At 42.3% G+C, this 26,056-nt stretch overlaps 2 protein-coding genes across 4 annotated transcripts in view; both read right to left on the reverse strand.

Moving 5' to 3' along the window:
• Window positions 1-5,731: 5,731 nt before the first annotated feature.
• Window positions 5,732-10,097, reverse strand: eef1akmt1 (EEF1A lysine methyltransferase 1). 3 transcript variants are annotated; one of them, XM_015965857.3, is made up of 6 exons: window positions 10,007-10,097; window positions 9,392-9,585; window positions 9,073-9,155; window positions 6,633-6,922; window positions 6,521-6,558; window positions 5,732-6,439 (listed from the first exon to the last, which is right to left on the reverse strand). In XM_015965857.3, exons 2-6 carry the CDS (start codon window positions 9,539-9,541, stop codon window positions 6,431-6,433), a joined length of 570 nt encoding a protein of 189 aa, XP_015821343.1. In that variant the 5' UTR covers window positions 9,542-9,585; window positions 10,007-10,097; the 3' UTR covers window positions 5,732-6,430. The 3 variants fall into 3 exon arrangements, with proteins under 3 accessions (XP_015821343.1, XP_015821341.1, XP_015821342.1); XM_015965855.3 differs by having other exon boundaries at window positions 5,732-6,558; XM_015965856.3 differs by having other exon boundaries at window positions 5,732-6,558; window positions 9,392-9,543; window positions 10,007-10,074.
• Window positions 10,098-11,628: 1,531 nt separating this feature from the next.
• The window catches only part of xpo4 (exportin 4), a 68,970-nt gene continuing 54,542 nt past the window's right edge, over window positions 11,629-26,056 (reverse strand). The window contains exons 9-24 of the mRNA XM_054746613.2: window positions 23,512-23,686; window positions 21,715-21,891; window positions 21,490-21,632; window positions 21,216-21,361; window positions 20,559-20,736; window positions 18,022-18,181; window positions 17,245-17,414; window positions 16,992-17,166; window positions 16,547-16,753; window positions 16,342-16,428; window positions 16,087-16,267; window positions 15,888-16,009; window positions 15,673-15,803; window positions 15,405-15,522; window positions 15,148-15,240; window positions 11,629-12,022 (exon numbers count right to left, since the gene is read on the reverse strand). Of these exons, the coding sequence (XP_054602588.1) occupies window positions 11,825-12,022; window positions 15,148-15,240; window positions 15,405-15,522; window positions 15,673-15,803; window positions 15,888-16,009; window positions 16,087-16,267; window positions 16,342-16,428; window positions 16,547-16,753; window positions 16,992-17,166; window positions 17,245-17,414; window positions 18,022-18,181; window positions 20,559-20,736; window positions 21,216-21,361; window positions 21,490-21,632; window positions 21,715-21,891; window positions 23,512-23,686 (2,461 nt within the window). The 3' untranslated portion in view covers window positions 11,629-11,824. The remainder of the gene's footprint in view (window positions 12,023-15,147; window positions 15,241-15,404; window positions 15,523-15,672; window positions 15,804-15,887; window positions 16,010-16,086; window positions 16,268-16,341; window positions 16,429-16,546; window positions 16,754-16,991; window positions 17,167-17,244; window positions 17,415-18,021; window positions 18,182-20,558; window positions 20,737-21,215; window positions 21,362-21,489; window positions 21,633-21,714; window positions 21,892-23,511; window positions 23,687-26,056) is intronic.

Raw genomic sequence — 26,056 nt, forward strand, 5'->3', positions numbered from 1 at the left:
CCAAACACACCCACATCACCCCGCTTCTCCTCCAGCTTCACTGGCTGCCAGTCAACTTCAGGGTTCATTTCAAGATCCTGGTTCTGGTCTATAGGGCCTTACATGGACAAGCACCATCTTACATTGGTGATCATCTTAGTCCCTACACCCCCAGCAGGTCCCTGAGGTCCAGTGATCAAAGCCTACTGGTTGTGCAGCACCAGGCTAAAGACCAAAGGTGACAGATCATTTGCTGCTGTGGCCCCCAGACTCTGGACCTTTCTCCCCCTGAGCCTGAGATCAGTGGACTCCTTTAAAAAGCAGCTGAAAACTCGCCTGTTCAAGCTGGTTTTTGTGTGACCTTCATCACCACCCTCTTCTTATTTTGCTCTTTCTACCTTTTCCGCCTTTCTCCGCGATCCACTTATTTCCCTGTTTCCTATTCATGTTTTATCTCCCATTCCTTACATAATTATTTTTTAAACACAATTTTTTTTCTCATTTTAAACACATTTCTAACCAATTTTTGAAATCTTTTTATACTTTAATAGTTTTTTTTTTGCTTTTTATTTTTGTTGTGAAGTGCCTCGTGATTTCTATCTTGAGAAGCACTATATAAAAGATCGTTTTCTTTCATTCTTTCTCCAGTAAAAGTTCTGTCAGCTCAATAGCATGTTAGCTGGTTGAGCTGAATGGCACAGTCTGGTATGAAGCTGGTAAGCCAGGGTTAGGGTCTTGCCCAAGGACACAATGATCATGAACTCCACTAAGGGTGAACAGTGTTTACAGACCCAAGGACACAGTGACAGTGACAAACTGAGTGATTACGGAGCGAGTACGTAACTCCTGTGCCACCGTCACCCATAACATTAACATACTTTTAAGTTTTATACATGAGTCAAATTCCACAGATTTTGTAAAATTATGGTGAGCTATTAGAATAAAGAAAATGCAATAGTAATCAGAACAAGTTTGTTTTCTACTGATATTTTTCTTGTTTCAAGTAATTGGAGGTAGTTTGAGCTTCTTATGGTATTTTAAAGAGACTCTGCAGCTCTTTCATATTTTTAAATAATTTTCTTGAGCCAGTATGTGCTAAAATGACCTTTTACAAGGATAATGAAATGCTACCCAGCCCCTATTGCTCCCTGTAAACAGAATTTTCCACTTTCAACTTTGGAGTGCTGGTCCAGTCTGTTGAATGTGGAAAAAATGGAGCTGACATACCTGGTGCTGCAGTCTGGTTCCAGCACGTTTCCTGCGTGTTTTTAGATCATGAACACAGCTGATTTGATTAATTTAGTGATGAATCACTCCTGTAGATGCTAAAAAAGGCTGAGGAGACATTTCAGCTGTTAGTTTAAGGTGTTAAAAAGACGAACGCACAGCAAGGAGATAAGTTTCGCTTTCGGTTCTACAAAAGAACACTAGGAGGTGCTAAAAGCAAGCCTAAACTACCTAGTCTCCCTTTAACCCTCTCAGGCTCTAAATAAGTTTTGATAAAAGGATGAACAACCAAGTCCTTCAGGGGTACTTCTGAGTTAAAAGATGCTCATGAAATACGTATGTGGAGTAACCAGGTAGGTAGGTTTTAACGTTGCAAATCTGCAACGCCTGCCTCCAGAGGGTTAAGCTGAAATGAGAGCTTTAACTTGATGTTGTTTGTAGACTAATTTCATGTTTTAATTATTCATGTGAATTGTGTCAAAAGAAATAAAGACCCAGTTGATGCAAAGCTACTACATTGTTTCTTTGTGCATCCTTGTCACTACAGACCAGCAACACCAGGGTTCTGTTCATCACCCTTCCACTGTAATCATGAAGCAGCTTACAGGGAAATGTGGGGTTCAGGCTGAAAGCTTAATAGAATTACAGGGATTTCTTTGTTGTTAACATATTAAATAAGCTGCTTTTATTTATGTTCACATTACTTGGAGTAGACGCTGGCGCATTTTTGCAGCCGCTGCTCATTGGTGATTTGAACGTGATTTTATCGTGTTTTGCACTTTAATGGAGCACTAGATTGTAGTTTTCCTAAGTGGGTGCTATACTTTCTGCCTCCCTTGGATCCTGTTTGGTTGTCAATTTGTTGTTTGGGTGTACAAGCGGACTAAACCTACCTCTCACTCCTCCCGGCTCTTGACCCGCTGCTATCGGCCAGCTGCCCACTGCTGTTCATCATGTGGGCCTGCAAGTTATTTATCTGGCTGACCCTCCTCTGGACTGCCCTGTCCCTTCTCCGCCAACCTGGGGCAGCTCTGTTCCAGTACACGGCAGCTGATCTCCTCCTGCTACGCGGGCATCTCTCTGTTCCTCCGCCGGTAGCATTACAGCTCCACCCAGAGATCGTCCTTCCTGCCCGCCGGAGATACATCCATCACGCTGCTCTATCGCGAGAAGTGGAAGGTGCTGCCTGTCTCCACTCGTGCCTTCAGCTCCATGGAATCTTCTGTTTTTCAAATACCCGGTCCCACTCCTACAGTTATTGCCCTGATCTACCGCCCACCCAAGCCCAATAGTAACTTTTTAAATGACTTCTCCTCATTACTCACCCAGCTCATTACCCTTTCCCCCAATGTCATTCTGCTTGGTGATATAAATATTCATATGGACAACTTGAACCACCCCCTCACCAGAGACCTCCTCCTGCTTCAACAGCTTCCTTTTTCAAACATATTCTAATTTTCCCATGCACATTAAAGGTCACTCTCTAGATCTAAACTGCTGCTCTGGTTTAACCCCATCTAACTGTCCTGCTAATGATGTCCATATATCTGATCACTTTTTTCTGTCATTCAACATCCCCCTCTGGTCTTTAAGAACTAAGCCTATCCGTCACATCTCATTCCGTAATATCAAAAACATTAACCCAGATACCCTGTCACCTATTATTAACACTATATCCATCCCGAGTTCTGCTTCTCCTGACCATCTTGTTTCTCATTATAACTCCACACTCAACAATATCTTGGATTCTCTTGCCCCAGTCAAAACTCTCTCCGTGTCCTTTACTCACTCTGCCCCCTGGTTTACCCCTGAACTCCGATGGATGAAAGCCAAAGGACGTCAACTCGAACGCCTCCATAAACGAACTGGTCTTGCAATACACAAAGAAATGCACAAAACTCATCTGCTTCAATACTTGAACTCTATTAAACATACAAAATCTGCTTTCTACTCTGGATTGGTTTCCTCCAATGAAGGCATACACACACCCCACCTGTATTCAGCTGACTCATGTAACTCTTTAATAACCTTCTTTACTCAGAAAATTGCTTCCATACACCAGCAATTAATTCCAAGCTCTCCCCCTGAGATTCTTTCCCTCCACCTGCCATTTTGTTCCTTTCTTATTCCCACCTCATCCGAAATATCTGATCTTATCTGTAAATCCAAGCCCACCACATGCTCTCTCGACCCCCTCCCTACAGTTTTGGTTAAAACATGTCTCACCTCCCTTCTCCCTCTCATAACCGCCATAATCCACTCCTCCCTCTCTACCGGTATTTTCCCCTCACTTTTCAAAACTGCATCTATTACTCCAATATTTAAAAAAACCTGGCACTGATCCCAATAATTTCAATAATCTTCGTCCACTCCATGCTCATCTCACCCTCAATAGCCTCTATGAGCCCTTCCAGTCTGGTTTTCGCCCTGGCCACAGTACAGAAACTGCACTCATAAAAATCACTAACGACCTCCTCACTACTGCCGATGCTGGACAGCTCTCCATCCTCATCCTCCTCGATTTGAGATCGGCCTTCGATACCATCTCTCACACCATCCTCCTCCGTAGATTGTCTTCCCTTGGCATTTCTCATAACCCGCTTGATTGGTTCCGTTCATATCTCTCTGGCCGTACTCAGTTTATTCAACTCAAATCCTTCACTCCCCGTCCCTTCCCTGTCACTACCAGCGTCCCCCAAGGCTCTGTTCTCGGTCCACTCCTTTTCGTCACTTACCTTCTTCCCCTGGGAAATATTTTCCGTAAATTTGACATCCATTTTCATTGTTACGCGGATGACACCCAGCTCTATGTATCCTCCAAACCCTCCTCTTCACTCCCTCCTTTCTCCCTCACCAATTGTTTATCTGAAATCAAAGACTGGTTCACATCAAACTTCCTCAAACTTTACAGTGATAAAACAGAAATGCTACTTGTCGGCACTAAATCCTTACTATCCAAAATCCACAGCTTTACACTTCCTGTCGACAACTCCTTAGTTTCCCCCTCCCCTCTGGTCAAGAGTCTGGGTGTCATCCTCGACTCCTCACTATCCTTCCAGTCCCACATAAACAATATTACCCGGTCTGCCTACTTCCATCTACATAACATTAACCGCCTACGCCCCTCCCTCACTACTCACTCAGTCGCCATCCTTGTCCACAGTCTCATCACTTCCCGTATTGACTACTGCAACTCTCTTCTCTACGGTCTTCCTCACAAATCCCTCCATAAACTCCAACTTCTCCAGAACTCGGCAGCCCGCATCATAACTAGAACTCCCTCCTTCCACCACATCACCCCTGTTCTTCAGCAGCTGTTCTTCTTTCTGTGCTAAAGTCCTAACAAATGAATCCATATCTAGGTCTAAAAGTAATTTCCCCCCCTCTCCTCAGCAGGAACTAGTCTGCATGAGATATTGTTCAAGGTCTCATGCTCTGCTTCTAAACTGTTTTCCTTTCCAGCCCAAGAGAAGAATGAAGACAAAGAACTCTTTATTTTTAATAAATCAAAGAACTCTATTTTTAATAAGCTAATCAAACAAAGTGTTAGTCAATAACAAAATGTGAACCAATTTGTGAAATGAAAATATTAATCACTTGATATTATAATCCTACAGAATATAATAAGTAATATAACTTTAAATGTTTCCACTAGGACTGATCTCACGTAGCGTTAAGAGACGACACGTTGTTTTACTGATCCAATCAGAATCTGCCAGATCTGACGGAGGCGTGGTTTTGGTGGTGCTTGGTAAATCTGTCATTTCATTCGACCATAAACCAAAACATCCGAAGTATAAAACTATGCCCACGTCATCTTTAACGCCAGTTCAAAGCGTTCTAGAGAAGTGTCGGAGTGGCCAATCCGTAACTTTACTCTTCAGCCAAAAGAACCAACGACAAGCTGGATAAAATCTGTTGCTGTTCCAACTGCTGCAACGGTTCCTTTCAGAATAAAAGTTGAACCAACACGACCCTGTTTTGGGTCTTGCTAGATGCCAATAAATTGTCGTGACCCGGAAGTATCTCAAGACTGGACTGGTCAGCGGCCGCGTCTGTGCTACGGGCTTTGGCTCCAGAAGGGTCCAAGCTGGACCTCTACACCTGCTGATCTAGACGGGGATTTCCGATAAGGGTATGTAGGCCGACAGAACTGCATCTTAATGTGTTTATGAATCTCCAAATCAAAGCTTAGCGCGAAGACATCACCTTCACTTCCCATCAGAACTAATCGTTTCTTCGGATTTGTTGGTTCTGAACAACATTCCACATTACACCATTCTCCGTCTCACTCACCTTAGTTACACCATACATTTAGTGTTTAAAGTTAGTCTAGTTTTAATTTGTTTAGTAATAAATCTTTAAACTTTTAAAACTCGACTCGACTCTCCTGTTGTCTCTGAGTGAATATGAAGTTGTTACATAATCCCTGCAATAAAAAGTTCCAATCTTCTGGTTAAACAGTACCCACAGATCCATAAGATTGATTTCATATTTCCTATGGAATCTCATGTCTTATGGTTCATTAAATAGATGTAAATTAACCCTTTACAGTGCGTTTACTTAATTTTTGAGGTTTGAAATTTCACAGTAAAATGAAAAACTAATGTTTTTGTGTCACCAGTACCTTTGTAATGTTTTTGGACTGGAGTTAAAACATTCTCACAGAAATATGACCTTATGAGAAACTATTTTTAATTGTCCTTTCTTTCACTGTGCTTTAATAATGCAAATGCAAAGATTTCACTGCAGGCCACCATAACATCTAAAAAAATTCCTCCACAATACCTGAACAAATTAAAGTTAAAAGAGGACTTCGATAGGAGTCTTGGAAATGAATGTAAGGGCTCAAAAAGATTTTAGAAAGCTACAGCTGAGTGTTATTAGTCTACTGCTCTTTTTATTTTCAGTCTTAATCTTGTGTGGCATTTTTCTGGTCCGATGTGTGCAAAACAGGAAGTCAACTTTTATTTTGAAAACATAAAAATGAAGGGCTAAAATGAATTTAGGGCTTAATCCTTATGTGGAAGATATCAAAATACATGTTTGAACAACTGGAACAAATTTATTTCATTTAAGTACATCTAGCCCTGTTGATTACTGATATAAAGTAAAAATGTCCACTTTCACCACATCTCAGTCTTAAACATCCCATAATTGCAGCTGTGAAACATTTGCCCTCATCTGGGTTTTCTGGTTCTGGACTCAAAGTGGATCCTCCGCCTCACAGCAGCTGGGAAGGATAGTTCACAAAACAACGAAACTCGTTGGACAGGTTTCTGTTGTGTTTGGGCAAAAAGCTGCACATTCTTACATCCAGCAGTTGTTTGGCGAGAACCTCCATGATGGCTCCTGCAGACACAAACAGAATGTTGATAAATGTCAAGAGATCTGACTTTTGCAAACACAAATGCTTGTCATCCCACCTGTGCACAGCAGCACTTTGCCTTTGCTCAGGTACTGGATGGTCTGGGCCACTTTTCTCAGGCACTCCTCAGACAGGTAGGGGGGGTCAGCGAGGACGATGTCGAAGCTCTGCTGGGCTACGCTGGGAGGTAGAGCCAGCGGCTCGTTGTAGTCGTAGAAGATGAAGTCCTCTCCATACGTGGCAAAGCGGCGGTCGTATTCGAACACAGAAGCACACACCCCGTCAGAACCAGCCATCACACCCTGCTTCAGCTTCTGGTACACACTGGGCGCGCACACACACGCTATCCTGAGAGGAAACACAAACGCTGAACCTGGGACAGGTGTGCTTATTATAGTTCTGCTTCCTCCTGGATTCTCCAGGTGGAATATTTTTATAAGGATGCTTGGATTTTCACTGAGTTTATTTTGTAGCGCTGATTGCCTGTAATAAAATACCTGAAAAACAACCAATTTGTGAGGGAATTCAATGTGCAAGATCAGCAAAATCAACAGGACAGCATAATTAAAATACACAAGTTTAGATCAAATTAAATTCAGATTAAAGGGTGAGCAGTTACAGTGCAGAGGGTGCAGCACAAGAAACGATCATTCATAGGCTAATGAATACATGAACATTTTCAATTATGATTTAAAGGTTACTATCCCAAACCCTAACTCTTCAAATTTGCTGATTTAAATGATTAACAGTAAAACAAATATCTCCTTGGGCTGCATTGTGTATTTACTCTTTCACTTGGTGATAAAAAAGTTGAATTTCAGGGTTAGATTATAAAGCTCCTCTGTCACCAGGACACTAGAGATGAGCAACAAGGACCTGCTAATATTTTTCAGTATACAGGGAGTGCAGCATTATTAGGCAAATGAGTATTTTGTCCACATCATCCTCTTCATGCATGTTGTCTTACTCCAAGCTGTATAGGCTCGAAAGCCTTCTACCAATTAAGCATATTAGGTGATGTGCATCTCTGTAATGAGAAGGGGTGTGGTCTAATGACATCAACACCCTATATCAGGTGTGCATAATTATTAAGCAACTTCCTTTCCTTTGGCAAAATGGGTCAAAAGAAGGACTTGACAGGCTCAGAAAGGTCAAAAATAGTCAGATATCTTGCAGAGGGATGCAGCGGTCTTAAAATTGCAAAGCTTCTGAAGCGTGATCATTAAACAATCAAGCGTTTCATTCAAAATAGTCAACAGGGTCGCAAGAAGCGTGTGGACAAACCAAGGCGCAAAATAACTGCCCATGAACTGAGAAAAGTCAAGCGTGCAGCTGCCAAGATGCCACTTGCCACCAGTTTGGCCATATTTCAGAGCTGCAACATCACTGGAGTGCCCAAAAGCACAAGGTGTGCAATACTCATAGACATGGCCAAGGTAAGAAAGGCTGAAAGACGACCACCACTGAACAAGACACACAAGCTGAAACGTCAAGACTGGGCCAAGAAATATCTCAAGATTGATTTTTCTAAGGTTATATGGACTGATGAAATGAGAGTGAGTCTTGATTAGCCAGATGGATGGGCCCGTGGCTGGATTGGTAAAGGGCAGAGAGCTCCAGTCCGACTCAGACGCCAGCAAGGTGGAGGTGGAGTACTGGTTTGGGCTGGTATCATCAAAGATGAGCTTGTGGGGCCTTTTCGGGTTGATGATGGAGTCGAGCTCAACTCCCAGTCCTACTGCCAGTTTCTGGAAGACACCTTCTTCAAGCAGTGGTACAGGAAGAAGTCTGCGTCCTTCAAGAAAAACATGATTTTCATGCAGGACAATGCTCCATCACACGCGTCCAAGTACTCCACAGCGTGGCTGGCAATAAATGGTATAAAAGAAGAAAAACTAATGACATGGCCTCCTTGTTCACCTGATCTGAACCCCATTGAGAACCTGTGGTCCATCAAATGTGAGATTTACGAGGAGGGAAAACAGTACACCTCTCTGAACAGTGTCTGGGAGGCTGTGGTTGCTGCTGCACGCAATGTTGATGGTGAACAGATCAAAACACTGACAGAATCCATGGATGGCAGGCTTTTGAGTGTGCTTGCAAAGAAAGGTGGCTATATTGGTCGCTGATTTGTTTTTGAATGTCAGAAATGTATATTTGTGAATATGGAGATGTTATATTGGTTTCACTGGTAAAAATAAATAATTGAAATGGGTATATATTTGTTTTTTGTTAAGTTGCCTAATTATGCACAGTAAGTCACCTGCACACACAGATATTGTATCCCCCTGAAATAGCTAAAACTAAAAACTACTTCCAATAACATTCAGCTTCAATATTAATGAGTTGTTTGGGTTCATTGAGAACATGGTTGTTGTTCAATAATAAAATTATTCCTCAAAATTACAACTTGCCTAATAATTCTGCACTCCCTGTAAAAACTTGATCCAAAGCCCCCCATAGAGCAGGTGTGCAAGTGCCATTCTGCAGGTTTTTACCTTCCGCCCTCTCCGGCCTCTCGCATGACCTCCTCTGCTAGCCGCGCAGCCGTGTCGTCACTGTACCAGAACTGGCTCATCCGCTGACAAACACACAGGTGTCAGCATGAACTCATCTGACTTCATCAGGGATGGTAAATACATAAAGAGTCAGATTTTCAAAATACAATGCAAACACCAGTAAAAGTTTTAATAATCATTATTGAGCTGATAAAATACCCTGTACAGTTAACTAAGTTAAAGAAAGCAGTGGGGAACCACTTCCACAGACCTGGGATCAGCCACACACATCCAGAGCTCTAGAGCCCAGTAAACCCACCCAGTCCTCCTCCACTGCTCCCACAGCAAACGGATCTGAGGGTGTTGCACTGTGATCCGGACTCGTCCTGGTCTCATTGTAGAACTCCTGCAGGGCAGCCAGGGTGTGAGCAGACAGGGTGGGAACATCATCATCATCACTGTTGCTCATGGCTACCAGGAGGAAGAGGAGGTGGAAATGAGCTTCTGCAGTAGCTGAACACCCAAAACATACAAAAAACAGAATAAACAAGAAGTAAGATTTATTAAAATCAATGATTTTTACTGCATTAAAATGTAAAACTCTGACACGTATAGAATTATTAATGTTTGACTGCTTATGACTTGAATTTGCAGGTTCAGGAAGAAAACATTCTGTTGTAAATGATTAAAAAACAAATAATCACTAAGCTATAAAATAATAACTGTTGTTTTTCATGTTTCATCTGACCGAACACTATCTTACATGTCTGTCATCTAGGAGTTATTTTATTTACACGATGAACCAATAAATGGCTTATTTTATCGGATTCTGAATAAATGCTTCCATAGACGGACGTGTTGCTGAGTGAAAAATCAGATACAAATCATTTCTAAACGTAAAAAAGTTAAAATACGCAACAATTTATCAACATACCTGAGAAAACCTCTGCCCGCTGTCAAAACACGTGAAGAGTCGCAGGAAGTTGACGTAATCTTCAAAACTACGGCTTCCGCGGTAGGACAAAAGAGCACATTTGTAAATAATCCTGCCGTGAATAATTAAACCCCCGGATTAGATGTTTGTTCGGTCACTTATTTGTTTTGCACTTTCTAACACGTTCAAGACACCGAAATGTGTGATACCATAAACACAGAAATGTAACGCGAAAATAAAATCTGAAATAAAACGCCCTCTAGCGGCTAGTTGGCAGAAGCCGAGCCTCTCAAGCCTCAACGTTCTATTTGTATTTATTTGTTTTGGAAGTTATTTACCAGTAAAATACGTCAAATTAAAAGCATACCTCTTCACAGAAAATAGAAAAAAGCAAGAAAATTATCTTTTATATAGCGTCTCTCAAGATAAAAATCATGAGGCGCTTCAGAAGAACAAAAAAAATCTAAATATACAATAAGAACATCTTAAGAAATTATTTAAAAATATGGTTAAAAATAGAAAAAATAATGAGAAAATGAAATACCATCTATCTATCCATCCATCCATGTGTAAAGTGCGTTACAAATAAAATCCACTATTATTATTAGTTATTTGAAAAGCTCTCCAGAGATTACCTAAAGATAAAACTCATCTTTAAATGCAGTATAAATGAGAGTTAAGATCTAACCCGTGTTTACGTGGAAATCTCTGGCAGTTTTAGGAATAAAAGCTCTAAATTCAGCCACAGATTAATCTCGTAGACACATCTGCACAATAAATTATCATTAAACATGAAACTTTAAAGCAGAGAAAAGACGACAGCAGACCAGACATGTAAAGAAATGTCAGAGTCGATAATATTTTATACAACAATTTTTATGTACACTTTTACACTTCAAGAACAAAACAGCCATCTAAAACCAGTGGGATGGGGCTCTAACAGGGAGGTCCGTCTCCAACATAATGCTTCAACAAGTGGCTCTGCTCCTTTTATTTGGTTTGTTATTGCTGTCCTTAAAACAGTCTCTGCTATATCCAGTGTTTGTTGAAGGGTTGTTCTGTCCATGTACTCCTGTAGAAAAATACTACTGAAATGCACCTGCTGCCCAACACAGGCCAGATTTGTGTCAGGCCTTTGAGTGAAGGCAGGTGGGGTTAAACACGAAAAAAAAAAAAACATAAAAAAAAAAGAAAAAAAAAAAAAAGAAAAGCTCAACACAGCAAAATTGCTCCCTCTTTAGTTGTATTGGTAAATTGTTGAACTTGCCTTCTACCGGCATTCTGAGTCATCCCTAAACAAACATTTCTGGAGGTTTCTGTCTGAAACAACAATTTTAACACTGTATATATGCATATTATATACACACACCATATAGGGAAACAATCTAATTTTGGTTTTCAACAAGCAAACACCCCCCCTGTGCTGTGCGGCTGGGACACCTCAGAGAGAGCCAGACACATCTGTTGTCATGGCAACTCCTTGTGCATGCATTTAGTGTGCATCTGCAGAAGTCCTGGTGAACGGCAGGCACAATGTTGTTTGTTCTTCGATTGCTGTATGACACGATTTATTCATACGCAACCAAACACAACAATCAGCTAAACAAAGGCACTCTGGGAAGGACAGGGGTGTGTGTGTGTGTGTGTTTCACAACACTGTCAAAAATAAATAAAAGGCCGCTGTGTTCATGTCAAATTACCACTACATCTTTATTAAAACTGTCATGATCAGGTGTAAAAGGAGGGGTCTGGAAACAAAAACGAACAAAACCCCGGGTGGAATCAGGCAAAAGTTCAGTCCAGTTCTGAGTCCGGTCCTTATTTCATACAGAGAAGGCCGCCCACGTTGGCCACAAACTCCTCTAGGCTCTTAAGGAAGGCTAGCTTCTGCTTCCGGTCCATGGTGGGCGGCGTGCTGCTGTCCGTTAGCTTGCTGAAGGCATCAGCAAGCCGCTGGTGGATGATGGCGTCCCTTTGAGAAGATAACAACGTTTCCACCAGCCCAGAGTACTCCGCCTGATGGAGCAGGAAGATCAAGTTTTAAATCAGGTGAACAACCTTTAGCCGTAAACTTCTGCCGACGTGGGACAAAAACCAAAAGCTAAAGTGAATCTTGTGACAAACGGCTTTGGTTAAAAACAGGTACATTGTTCACATTGTGTTTATAAATTTAAAGCATTTTAAACAAATCACACCGTCTTGTTTAGATGTCAACATGTTTATGACTCCGTACACGGAGCTTTAACTTTATAGCTAACGTCCCTGACTAACTGCTGCAGGGATCCTATCAGGTGATCCTTAACCCTCTGGGGTCCAGGGTATAATTAGCCATTTTTGACTAATTTAGAGTTTTCCATCGTATTTTCAAAATAAAAACCATAAGCACTGCCTTATGTGTTATCAATCTTTTCAGCACAACCTGGACTTTATGAATTTATACTTATTTTTTATATTTGGACATAAAGGGGTTGCATATTAGACCTAAAATCACTCAAAAACATAAAATCCGAATTGGAAAAAAGTTGTTTATTTTACTGTGAAACCAACAAACATTTATGACAAATGTTTTTTATAATTTAGAATGGTAATCTAGACTGTACATTTATAAAAAATATGAATACCGGGTACATATAGCAAATAACAAATGTTTACAAAAATTATTAGCCCTCTGGGGTCCAGGGTGTAAATCACCGTTTTTGACTCATTTTGGTTTTTCTTTTGTATTTTCTAATAAAAACAATAAATATTGCCTTATGGGGTATCTTTTTTTTTCAGGACAACCTGGACTATCTGAATTTATACTTATTTTATTAATTTGGCAATAATGTACATGCATTTTGGAGTGGGGAGTGGCTCTGTCTCACACCGAGATCTGACAGCTGCGCGGCTCCGCCCACTCCTCTTGTTGGATCTCTGAGGAGCTGCATCTCTACCTTCATCCTCTACCTCATCATGACCCAGCTCCTCTATGAGGAAGGATGGATCTGCCACATCATCAACATCCTCGCTATTTGCCTCAGACTCCGGCTGTGAGTCTCCGTCCACTTCCTCTGCTTCCAGTTCAAAAAACAGCCGTACTATCTGAACTGCCTGGTGGACATTTATCCTTCTCATCATCCTTTATATAAGCCTAATAAAAGCCTACTAAACTGCAGAGACAATATATCTGTCCGGATCGCTCCAAAATATGAAGTTTACCGTCAACATCTGTCTAATTGTTTGTTGTTACTCCGTTCGCACCACTCCTTTCCTCGCGAAGCGGCTTTTTGCGCACATCTCGTTACTCGTGCGGCCTTCCTCTCTCTCTCAGCTACATAATGATACTTTTTATCAATTGAATATGTGAGACTTCCACCAACAGCAAAAGGATCTCATGTGTTTGTGGGTTTTTTATGTTCACAAGCACATTCCCTCTCACGGATTACTAAACTGCTGTTTTGACAAGTTATCAGATTGTCTAAAAATAGGTCGTTTTTTAGTTTAGTATAACCCCGCTTTTGCCTATTAACAAAATTTAAAAACTGGGGTGTAGTTTATAATCTCCTTTTTAAAGCTGAATTGAAACCAAAACTCAGGGAGGCGGAGTCTTGCTGCTACAGCGTCCCAAATCAGACCTGTTCAAAAGACGCGGATACACGTCTGTGGACCCCAGAGGGTTAAACGTAGAAAACATCCTCAGATTAAGACGTTACAAATATTTATTCTGCTAAGAGAACACAGATCAGTCCAGACAAAAGCAAACATCAAGTATTTCTTATTTCATCATCCAACTGAAATTCTTTAGGATCGGCTACGGTATTACCGTATACACGCGGTATTACAAAATAGCGACTGTGTCAGTTCCAATACCGTCATGAAAAACAGCTGTGCGACTGACCAGTTCCTCTATCCTCTCCATACTCCAGCTCTGCAGGGAGAGCGTGTTGGCTGTGTCAGAAAACGACCTCCAGCTTACAAAGTCAATAAAAACCACAATTCTAAAAAAGCTGGAGGCCAAGTATGAATCTGATTCAGTGCGCAAATTAATGCGAAAATGCACTTTCCTCGATCCTCGTTACCGTGGCAGATATGAGCTTGATGACAACGCACTGGCTGAAATCAAAGCTGGATTACAGGCTGAGATCGTGAGCTTAGAGGGGCAAACAGCACCAAAAGCAGTGGCCATCCGAACCATAGAGGAACGAGCACAACCTGAACCCCCACGCAAAAAGATGTCTCTGGGGGCTCTCCTGCAAAAACGAGCCGCTGACGCTGCGCCGGAGGGTCCCGTCAGCGCAGAGCAACGAGCTGGAGCTGAAATAACAGCGTACTGTTTGGAACCTGTTATTCATGGGGACGAAGACCCTCTTCTCTGGTGGAAATATGCTGGCAGTCATTTTCCCCAGACGTCACGACTGGCCCGGAGGTATCTATGTATTTGTGCCACCAGCTCACCATCGGAGCGGGTTTTCAGCACCGCAGGTAAAGTTGTTGGTCCACAATGATGCTAACTTGAACCCAGAAAAAGTAAACATGCTGGTTTTTCTGGCGAGAAATCTTAACTAGATTTGCTGCAACGTGCTGTAATGTTCACACTCCTGTGTGTGTGTGTGTGTGTGTGCGTGCGCACGCGTGTGGCCGTGTGACGGAGTTTTCTTTTTATAATTTTAATGCAGTTGTTTTGGTTGCAATACTTTTTATAATTTCAATGATTATGGTTATTCAACGCTTGTTGACTGTTACGGCTTATTTGCACTGTTTCACGCTGCTCGTTGATAAGTTGTTCACTTGATTTGCGCACAACAGCTGTCCTGGGTTTTTACGTTGATTTATTGCTGTTGGACTGTTGACTCTTTGCACTTGTTTATAAGCTGCGTTTTTTGTGTTAATAAATGTTGTTAATAGTATGTGAGTTGCGTTGTTATTTTTTTTAGTAATTGTTTGGTATTCGGATTCAGAAAGGTGAAGGTCCACTTGAGGCTTACGTCATACTTTTTAAGTATTCACGGTAATACCGTATACCGGGGTAAAATTAAGTGGAAGTTAGACGATATTCAAATATGGATACCGCCCAAGCCTGGTTCACACATAGGAAGCCCCCAGAGAACGCGTAAACCCAGCAGAAGGGCGTACAACGGGACCAGCCTGGGTCTGCTACCCACCTGATGAAGGCACACGAGTGTGTAGAGGGCTTCTCCTGCTGCCACCGTCATCTCCGTGTTGTGTTTCTGCAGGACCAGCATGTCAAACACCAACTAGACACACAAGAGCCAGCCAGAACAAACATTTAAAACCCACTCGCCAATTAACACGTCGTGTTTTTAAACGCAGAAAAAACCCCAGCATCAGGTTAATCTACTGAATCAAAATGTCTCCAGGTAACAGAACAGGTGACTCATGGAGCAGGTGTGAGGGCTACCTTGAGGAAGTGGCGGGTGGCGATGAAGAGGGGGGAGTCCTTCTCCTGGTTTTTGGCACACTGCTCAGCCAGAGGAGACAGCGCCTCCAAACACAGCTGGCTGATCTCTGAACTCATTCTGAGGACAAACGTTAAGGAGCTCCAACCACAACAATGACCCCAGAAGAACCAGCTGCTCTTCACAGGGTGGGGGTCAAGAGACTAGACACCCTGGATCTCTAAACAACAGGAGGAATAAAACCCTGAATCGAGCAGAGAGAGAGGATACGAGGTCATTCCTAGCTCCAGTGAGAACATGAGGCTCTTAAAAAGGTCTTCTGGCAGCTGTGGGATCTTCTCAGGGAAGATCTCACAGATGAAGGTGATGAGCTTGTAGTACTGGTTACACAGGGAGGGGAACTGGAGCATGAAGAGCACAGGGTCAGTTTAACACGGTACTGCTGCTGACTGAAAGCAGAGCTCACCTGTTAGGTGTTGGTTTACCTTCAGCAGGTCCTGAGACATGAGGGGAAGAACGATGTTGACTCCATAAAGAACAACATCGGCTGCAGAGACGGTCCGATTTGACGCTGGCGCTCCCTGTTCCTGATTTCTAAACACCTCGTCTTGAACACAGAGCAGTTTGGGCCGAGAATCAGAATCACAGCTTTATGAAATCCTTCCAAAGGCAAAGGAAACTCACCGTTGTCACTGAAGTCTATGAACTCTTTGGACAGCAGGTTAGTGAGCAGCTCCATGATGAGCAGCAGGTCCTGGTACTGGTCCTCCTCGGCCGTGGCGTCGCTCCGCTTCCTGCCCTGGTTGTTTTTGGAGTAGACCTGCAGCAGGGTCAGACACGCTTCATACAGCTTCATGGACCTGGTCTGAAACACAGAAAGCTTCTGTATTTAGACGCAAACATCATGGTCGGGGTAAGCGCTTCGGCGGCCTCGCTCACCTCTCCCAGGTAGCAGATCTGCTTGTGAGCCACTTCCACAAAAACCTCAATGATGAGGTTGATCGTCTGTGGTGTGTTGCTGTAAACCTGGGAGGCACAAACACAAGCCAGCTTCACTTTAATACTCATTATAAAGCTCTAATCCAGCTCCATCTCCGACACCTAAATCCCACAGACCCAACCAGAAGCTCCGGTTCTGTCTCACCTCCATCAGGCCGATGCAGCTGGACAGGAAGTCCATGAGGAAAGAGAAGAGAGACGCCACGTTGTCTATCTGCGTGGCCTCGGCGATGCCGCACAGTGCCTCCAACGTCGCGACAATTTCCTGTTTGACAGCTTCTTCCTGGCTGATCTGAGCAAAGTTCTCCTGGTTGATGAGGTTGAGAAAACGCTGCTGGAGCGGGTGAAGCACCTGGACACGTGGGCGGAGTCTTCATCAGTGAAACCGCTGTTATGATGGACCGTTTTAACAAAGGCTGCTGCTCTTCCTCCTCGTCTGCGCTCAGACTCAACATGAACTTGATGCTAAGAACGAGTTCGGCGCGTTCCTGGTTTACAGCCAGAGCCAATCAGGACAGAGACGGGATCTCCTAACAGAACGTGCAGCGGCGTGCCTCTAAACTAACCGTCCACATGCATGAGTGAGTTACCTCTGCCCAGTATTGCTGCTTGGTGTCAGAGTCCATGTTGGCGAAGCCCCCCAGCACCAGAGCTTTCATCAGGGACCTCTGCACGGAGCTGGACAGCAGGTGGAGGGGCGGGCTGCGGCTGGCGAACTGCTTCGCCAGGTTCCACCAGCTCTCACACTGCACCACGATGTTGGCTCTGATCAAACGAGGAGGCAGAGTGTGTCGGTCTCATGTGAAACACACCCAACACTGCACCGGCAGACCCAACCCTCACCTCTCCCTCTTCTCCACCAGCGTCACCAACAGTTCCACCGTGTCGTTAGTCAGCGCCGTCTCCGAGCTCCACACCGACAGGTTGTTGATCACCTTCTCCAGCAGATATCCCACAATCCACTGGGCGCCCTCTGTGTCAGCACCAAATGCTGTGCTTAAGGGCATGCTGATCTGGACGGCAACAGAAAAGATGAGGATTAATAATTGGAAGACAAACAGGGTACCTGCAGGTTTAAGGGAGCCAAATTTAAGACTTTTTAAGACCCTTTTTTAAGGCCACTTTGACCAAATTTAAGCTATTTTTAAAATTAAATTTAAGCTATAATTTACAGCTATTGCCTGGAAACGGTGCTAACCACGTCGCAAACGTGGGATTAGCCATCCAGTTACCATTAAACTTGCACTTCCCCATGGCGCAAGCTCCCACTAGCTTAACCAGCTAATGTGCTCATCTAAAAATAGCCCCCTTTCACAACCAGCTGAATGTGTACGGTTCCGCTTACGCCAACATCATACACAAAAAATGCTGAACACTAACTAGAAATTCACGAAAATTTTATAGAAATGAAAGCATCTTGTTTATTGGGTCTTTGGTAATTTAAGACCTTTGGAAACTGTATTTAAGGATTATTTGTCATTTTTAAGGATTTTCAAGGCCTTAAATTTGGAAAAGCTAAATTAAGACTTTTTAAGACTTTAAGGACCCGCGGATACCCTGGACAAATGTCTCACCTGAACTGTCCCGGCTGTATCTCACGACGCTGCGGTGGGAACGTACCTGCTCGTAGAGCTTCTCATCCAACAGCAGGTACGTCTTGGCCCATCGTCTGAGGAACCACACGATGTCCTTTCCCATCTGCGGACTCAGAAGCTCCGTCAGGCTTGCTCTGGTTGCCCTGGACTCGACCTCCGATGTCCTCAACACTGCAGACAGCAGCCTGGGACAAATAAAGCACAAAACTAAAAACACAGCCGGGTTGTTCAACAAACCAGATTATAGGTAATCCATCTGTGACAGATTTTATATTTTGTTTTCATACATTTGAAACTAAATCGAGAACCACAACAAAAGTCCAGAGGAATGTTTAAGCGAAGGCCACCAGTGGAAGTTCATCTCAGCCCCGCGTTAAACCAACGACCTCTTCCAGCGCAGACCCACAGGCGGTCGGTAAAAGGACAGAAAAGACGGAGAGCTTAGAGCAGCTTACGGCTCCATCCTTCTCACCCGGAGACCGTGCAAAGTTTCACATTGTCTGCAGAAAACAAAACCACGCTGGCATTTACGGGCCGAGGTCGGACGCTCGTTATTAGGAAACCTGATGCCGGCAGCCACTCGCCTCCGCAATCCTCTGTCATCACCGTCATCTCCCCCCCACACACACACACACACAGATGCACACACACACCTATATAATGAACAATCACCGGGGCACGATGACCTTCAGCAGACATTCAACTGGCTGTTTGCGGGTTTCTGTTGACCGAGTACGAGAGGAGCATCCAGAACGACCTCCAAAGTCCAGAACATCACAGATTTTAGGCACCAGAGCAAAAAATAAACCTGGATGGTTCCAGAAATTTAAGATCTACTTTGTGGGCTTGGTTAAATTTAAAGGGACTTTACGGACTTTTGAATTTTTATGCTCGCGATTGCCCCTTCAGGCCAAAAGTGTAACGGCAGCTTCAATGGTAGGCTCGTGCACGAGGCGCGCATGCTGTACGTGCACACTCCTTAACGAAAATAACAGCTGAGACAGTCCCTTGTATGTGTGTGTGTGTGTGTGTGTGTCCTGGAGGACAGAGGACAGGAGAACACGCAGCTAATTAATTAAATAATTTGGTTCTGTACCTTTCTCTTCAGCACAGCCGACAAAGGTTTATGATGGGTCAGTCGTCCTGCATGCTCAGATCATTCCCTTCCCTTGCTTGAAAAATTGTTCCAAAATGAAAGTTGAACCCACATCTTTTTTATCTGTGAATTCAATGCCGTTCGGCGAGTCTCAAATCAAAATTTGGGCATCTTAATGTAAAAAAAAATACCATTAATGTAAAAAAGAAACTCTAAATTAACTATGTTCACACCCAAAATCGAACCCAGGTCTTCTGCACAAGAGTCCGACATCTTCCTAGGTGAGCTAAAGCGCCAGTGACATATTTTATATCTGTAACATTTATATCCTTGATGACAGCTGAAACAACGTTCAAAGAACGGTTCGGAGCGAAAATGGCTATTTTGTTGCTAATTTGCAGGAAATATCTAGAAGAAAGTTCTACAGAAAGTAGCTAAGGGTCCTCAGAAATGTAGCTAGGTTTGTCACTAGGCGTTAGGAACAGCAACAAAGTGGCACTACCTCTCTCTCTGCTGCTAAAGCTACGGATAGCAAATGCTACGGGCTATGCCTGAGCGTGAACGCGCATGAAGCAGCCTGCTCGACCCGAGCAGCTCTCTTTTTCTGTGATTTTACAGAAAAACAGGCAATCACAGTAAAAATGCCAGGGCTCATTCTACAGGACCAGGGCATTGCAGGAGAATGTATGAAGACATTTATTATTTCTATACATGTTTTGGCTGTCAAACTTCCATAATGTCACTTTAATAATGTGAGTATTTTTAGTGTGGAGCTTTCACTAAACATGGAAAACAAGTGAATTTGCCCACTGTGGGATGAATAAAGTCTATTCTACGATAACGTTTCGGGTTACTTCATCACAAGGCCTGATAACGTCTGAACAGCTGCAGATGCGTTTGCTATTCACTTCCTGCTAAAGCAGACAGACAATTACTGCGCGGGGTACAAAATGCTTTTTTCTCACTTATCGAACTCTGGGGAATAAGGCAACGGACAAAACTTCACTTAGGGGTGGAACAAACGCATCACATATGTGAGGATGAAATCATCATTCAAATAATCTGGCCCTTCTGGGATAATTTTACAAATTAAAATAAAGAGGTAATAATAAAAACATACAAACAGAATAAATCAGTTCATGTATAATAGAGATGCTGTTTGATCAGAAGGATAACTTGTTATTGAGTGTCATGGCTAATTTAAATAGTGTGAATACATAGAATAATATGCTTCTAAAGATTAATGGAAAGTCCACCGGCTAGCTCCGATCAGCAACAACGTCTGTGTGAGGAGCTTTTTGGGAATCAGGAGGGATGAGCTCCGATAAGAAAGGAACTCTGAATACAAACGAGCTGTAGTCCTGGTTTAGGAGGCTTGTTGGTTAAAAACGGAGTCAGCAAATGAGTGAGTAGACTGTTGTATTAGCCAACAGCGGTAGTGAAGCCCAGCCCAGCAGAACCAGTACCTGATGACCGAGTCTGTGCGGTTGCAGCCCGGTATGGAGGAGGCCTTCTCCCCCGGTGAGCCGAGGATCTGTAGCGTTGTGTTGATGTCCACCTCTGTGGCGTGTTTAATGGAGAACTCCATCACCTCAGAGGGGACCAGAGGGGTCTCACCCTGAGGGTCGTATGCCAGCAGATAGCCTAGACATACACACACACACACACACACACACACACACACACACACACACGCACACGCACACGCACACGCACACGCACAAAATGAATTTCTTATTTTTGAACATGTGATCTCCCCTCTCTCATCTAGAATGTAAACGTTTATCATGTCCTGCTGCTTGTTGTGTTGGTGTGTAAAACCAACATTAGAGTGGTTTATTAGGGCGGCACAGCCAGTCTAGAGAGGGAGGTCATGGTGAGAGATCCTCCCCGTCGTGTTTTTTAACGATGCGGTCACTGTTTCACAGACCTGGGTGGAGTTTCTGCTTTCTGTTCGTGTTACAAATAAAGTTTAATCAACGGTCTGGAAAGTTCCTTATGAGCACAATAAAAACATTACTATTGTTTTCGTTTAGTCACACAACTCCTTGTTAAATCAGTTTATGACACACACACACACACAACCCGGTTAAGTCAAACACAAAGTCTGTCTCGCTGCTGACCTGAGACCAGTATGAGCCAGTGGATATCTTCATAAAGGTCGTCTAGGACTTTGCGATCCACTGATCCCAGGTCAGATGAGGCCATTAGGTGCTGCTGGGTCCTCTGGAGCTGACCGTGTAGTCTGTTGACGCGGTCCTCCAGCAGGCTGCAGCGTGATGACAAAAACACAAACACCACTTTTTTTAACACGCATCAGAAAACTTAGGATTTCTGACCGACTGTTGTTATTGTTGCTGCACCAGCAGAAGGGCAGCTCTGTACTATTTCACTAACCTTGTGAGCAGAGGGATACAGTGATCTGCAGCCACACGCCCCAACATGCCGATACTGGACAGCTGATCTGAGAACAGTTCTCTGTCGTCCTCCTGCAGCTCATTGATCTCCTCCTCATCGTGGGAGGAAATGTCATTCACTGACTGAGGGTTGACAGGAACAGGTCGGGGTTTAATAACCACAGCTAAGCAGAATCAGGGCTGAGCCGGCGGTGAAGAACCTCACCAGATTGCGAGTGCCGTCGGGAGCAGCCAGGTGACACTGGATGTACGAGTTAAAGACCTGGATGGCCGGCTGGACGAAGCAGCTGCGTGGAAAATGTTCTTCGTCCTGAACAAGAGTGAGCCACGACTCCAGCAGCTTGTCGTAGGCCTCCATGTAAACCATATCGTCCTTATCCAGCTGAGGAAAGAACAGAACAGCAGAGGGCTGGTGGGCGAATGGCGTCACAATAACACCAGACAGCAGAGAGAGGGTATAAAACAGGCAATCTAGGAATGGCTGATATGGCCTAAAATCCATTTCACCATATGACCTGAAGCACGTGCAACAACAATATATATCACCACCTTTTCTTCTGTTTATGAACATTCTTATGAACCAGATAAATTGCAGCAGAACAAATATTTCTACATAGTGTAAAATGCCTTTTAAATAATGGTTATTGTGTAAAACTGATTTAAAAAATACAAAACCTTTCCTGTAATTTTTATGTTGTTTTGATTATATTTCCAAATAAAGACACAAAAATGTTCATAAAATGAACAGAGGCAAGGCAGCTATATATATATGGTATATATACCATATATATATATATATATACCATATATATATATATATATATATACCGTATATATATACACCGTATATATATATATATATACCGTATATATATACCGTATATATATATATATATATACCGTATATATACGGTATAAATATATATATATAAATATATAAATATATATATATAATATATATATATATATATATATATATATATATATATATATATACGGTATAAATATATATATATAAATATATAAATATATATATAAATATATAAATATATATATATATATATACGGTATATATACGGTATAAATATATATATATACGGTATATATATATATACATATACGGTAAATATATATACAGTATATATATATATGGTATATATATACGGTATATATATATACTGTATATATATATATACTGTATATATATATACCGTATATATATATATATATATATATATATATATATATATATACTGTATATATATATATACTGTATATATATATATATATATATATATATATACCGTATATATATATATATATATATATATATATACCGTATATATATATATATATATATATATATATATATATATATATATATATATATATATATATATATATATATATATATATATATTCTGCTGCTCCGAGAATAATTATAAATTTATGACATTTTCCCAAATCTGCAAAACTCACTGGAAGGACACAAACCGAGGACGATATTTTCCTGGTATAGGGTTTATTACTCAAGTAAGGGTAAAAAAAGTATCTGATTAGAAGGCTACTTGAGTACTGAGTATCATCTGATCTAATATTTTTAAAATGATGACATCAAACAGACAAAAAATAAGAAGTTATGGGCAAATATTGGTATTTTAAAGGCTAAAGGGGAAAAAATGTAAACAAATAAACAACATAATTACAAAATAACACATTTTAGGCAAACTTTAGACACAAACTGAGGACGATATTTTCCTGATATACAGGGTTTATTTAGTTGTCTGAAAAAGTAACACGTTTAAAAAAATACCGCGATAATACCGAAAACCGTGATCATTTTGGTCACAATAACCGTGAGGTTAAATTTTCACACCGTGACAACCCTACCCACACCGTACAAGACCTCTGAAGAGGAGAAACCTTCAGGGAAGCTGGTTGGAGACACTGAGCAAAAGTATTGGGAGGAGTTCTGCTAGATGCTGGTGGCATCAGTACTCACCACTTCCTCCAGGGCAGCGCTGCGTCCAAATGAGCAGGTGAGCAGTGTGAGGCAGTTGATGAAGGAGGTGAAGAGGTCGCTGGGCAGTGCTGTTAAAATGCTCCGTGGAAACATAGTGATCAGATTTGAGATTATATTGGAAATGCCCACAGCTTCTGAGTCTTCAATCTCAATCCTGAAAACACAGAAAATAAAGCCCAACCTCAGAAATAAGAAAACTCCATGACTGTCAGAAAAGCCTTTTATTTTCTGCTCTGAGCCATGTTTTGGCCTGAAGAAGGAAAGTTTCCAGTGTCCAGACTGAGGCTGAACCGGGGTCACTTTCCAGTTTACCCACTGGTGAGTAAAAGTTGGAAACTTCAGTGAAAATCGATCCTTGCCCCAAACTCGTAGGCAGCTTGACCTGAGAGCTTTTCCCCCCACACAGCTGCACCGGAGGTCGTTTTTACGGTTTACTTTAATGCTTGTAATAAAACATTAAATGTTAAACATGTTTACTGAGTGAAACTCGTTAAGCTTTGTTTCTTTACATTTAGTGTGATTGAAGCTGAAGAATCACCTCTTTCCGTTTTTGCTGCAATAAATGGTTCAGAACATTTAAAGCTCTCATTCACTTGTTTTTTCAGCAGATCTGCAGGGTCTCTAGTATAGACGGGATGTCCTGTGAGTCACTCTGTGGGGAAAAAAAAGCTCTGGCGCTACTGTTTCAGAAAGTGGAAGATAGCTGGAGGAGAAAACGGCAGGACCTGGCATCTTACTCATCCTTATTGATGATATTCTGACATCTCACCTCTGATGGGCCAACAGCAACGTGACTCTACCACTGACTCTGTATGCGCTGCAATTCTGATGTTTTATCTCCACAAATAACACAAGTCTGGAGGAGTTCTGCTGTGTGGCGGAGTTGCTAATGCTAACAGTTAACTTCTACTAGCCTAGACGAGCTGTTTCCTGGATGCTAAACCAACAACAGCCTTCCCTGCTGCGAGCCAACATGGGTGAGTTCATGAATGTTTAGTGACAGTGTGACGTAGATCTGTCAGGCTTTTCTAGTCCTAGGTTTTCACTGTCTATTTTCTATCAGAGGCTAATGCAGGAGATAGGTGTAGGAGACTTTTTTATGTCCAGGCTGCATCATATTTCAAAAATAACAAGTGAACCTACTCATTAAATGGACTTGTCGGACTTTTTAATTTTTATGCTCGTGATTGCCCCCTCAGGCCAAAAGCGTAACGGCAGCTTCAATAGTAGGCTCGTGCACGAGGCGCGCATGCTGTACGGGCACACTCCTTAACGAAAATAACAGCTGAGACAGTCCCGTGTGTGTGTGTGTGTGTGTGTGTGTGTGTCTGTCTTTGTGGCCCGGAGGACAGAGGACAGGAGAACGCACAGCTAATTAATTAAATAATTGGGTTCTGTACCTTTCTCTTCAGCACAGCCGACAAAGGTTTATGATGGGTCAGTCCTCCTGCATGCTCAGATCATTCCCTTCCCTTGCTTGAAAAATTGTTACAAAATGAAAGTTCAACCCACATCTTTTTTATCTGTGAATTGAATGCCATTCGGCGAGTCTCAAATAAAAATTTGGGCATCTTACTGTAAAAAATATACCATTAATGTAAAAGAGAAACTCTAAATGAACTATGTTCACATCCATAAACAAACCCAGGACTTCTGCATGGGGGTCAGACATCTTACAAGGTGAGCTACACTCTAGTAATATTCACAGTATCTGTAACTTTTATATCCTTGCTGACAGCTGAAACAACGTCAAACCAAAGAACGGTTCGGAGTGAAAATGGCTATTTTGTTGCTAATTTGCATGAAATATCTAGAAGAAAGTTCAACAGAAAGTAGCTAAGGGTCCTCAGAAATGTAGCTAGCTTTGTCACTAGGCGTTAGGAACAGCGACAAAGTGGAACTGCCTCTCTCTGCTGCTAAAGCTACTGATAGCAAATGCTACGGGCTATGCCTGAGCGTGAACGCGCATGAAGCAGCCTGCTCGACCCGAGCAGCTCTCTTTTACTGTGATTTTACAGAAAAACAGGCAATCACAGTAAAAATGCCAGGGCTCATTCTACAGGACCAGGGCATTGCAGGAGAATGTATGAAGAAGACATTTATTATTTCCATACATGTTTTGGCTGTCAAACTTCCATAATGTCACTTTAAGAACACTTTCGGTCTTCTTAGCTACCTTAGTTCACTAATCATTCTCCAAACTGCTCACACATGTGTGCACTTTCATGAGGCTAATGTTGCAGAATCAAAGCAGAGGTGGTGTGTGACGTGAAGAAACATGCATACACCCTGCTGTTTTACAGACATTTCACAAACATCTTGTTATTAAACACACCAGGCTGATCAAACCAACGAGTGGCATTAACCTGATAAAACTGTTATCCCACTTTGAGTGCAACCACTCTTGAGAACTGCATCACTGATTGTGCTGGTTTTAGATAAATGCTACAAATATTTTGAGAACACGTCCACAAAAATCTAAAAGCTTTCCGTCTCCTCTGTGTTTAATCTGCCACTCTGCCTC

The sequence above is a fragment of the Nothobranchius furzeri genome, chromosome 14, assembly GCF_043380555.1.
Source record: "Nothobranchius furzeri strain GRZ-AD chromosome 14, NfurGRZ-RIMD1, whole genome shotgun sequence".
Taxonomy (NCBI): Eukaryota; Metazoa; Chordata; class Actinopteri; order Cyprinodontiformes; family Nothobranchiidae; genus Nothobranchius; species Nothobranchius furzeri.

What these genes read in the sequence shown, in the direction of transcription:
- eef1akmt1 (XM_015965855.3), bottom strand. Translation starts at nt 9,541, where the DNA reads ATGAGCAACAGTGATGATGATGATGTTCCCACCCTGTCTGCTCACACC. An exon ending in GAGCAGTGGAGGAGGACTGG is followed by an intron (nt 9,156 to 9,391) that starts GTGGGTTTACTG and finishes TGTGTTTGTCAG; the next exon opens with CGGATGAGCCAGTTCTGGTA. An exon ending in CAAAGTGCTGCTGTGCACAG is followed by an intron (nt 6,559 to 6,632) that starts GTGGGATGACAA and finishes TTGTGTCTGCAG; the next exon opens with GAGCCATCATGGAGGTTCTC.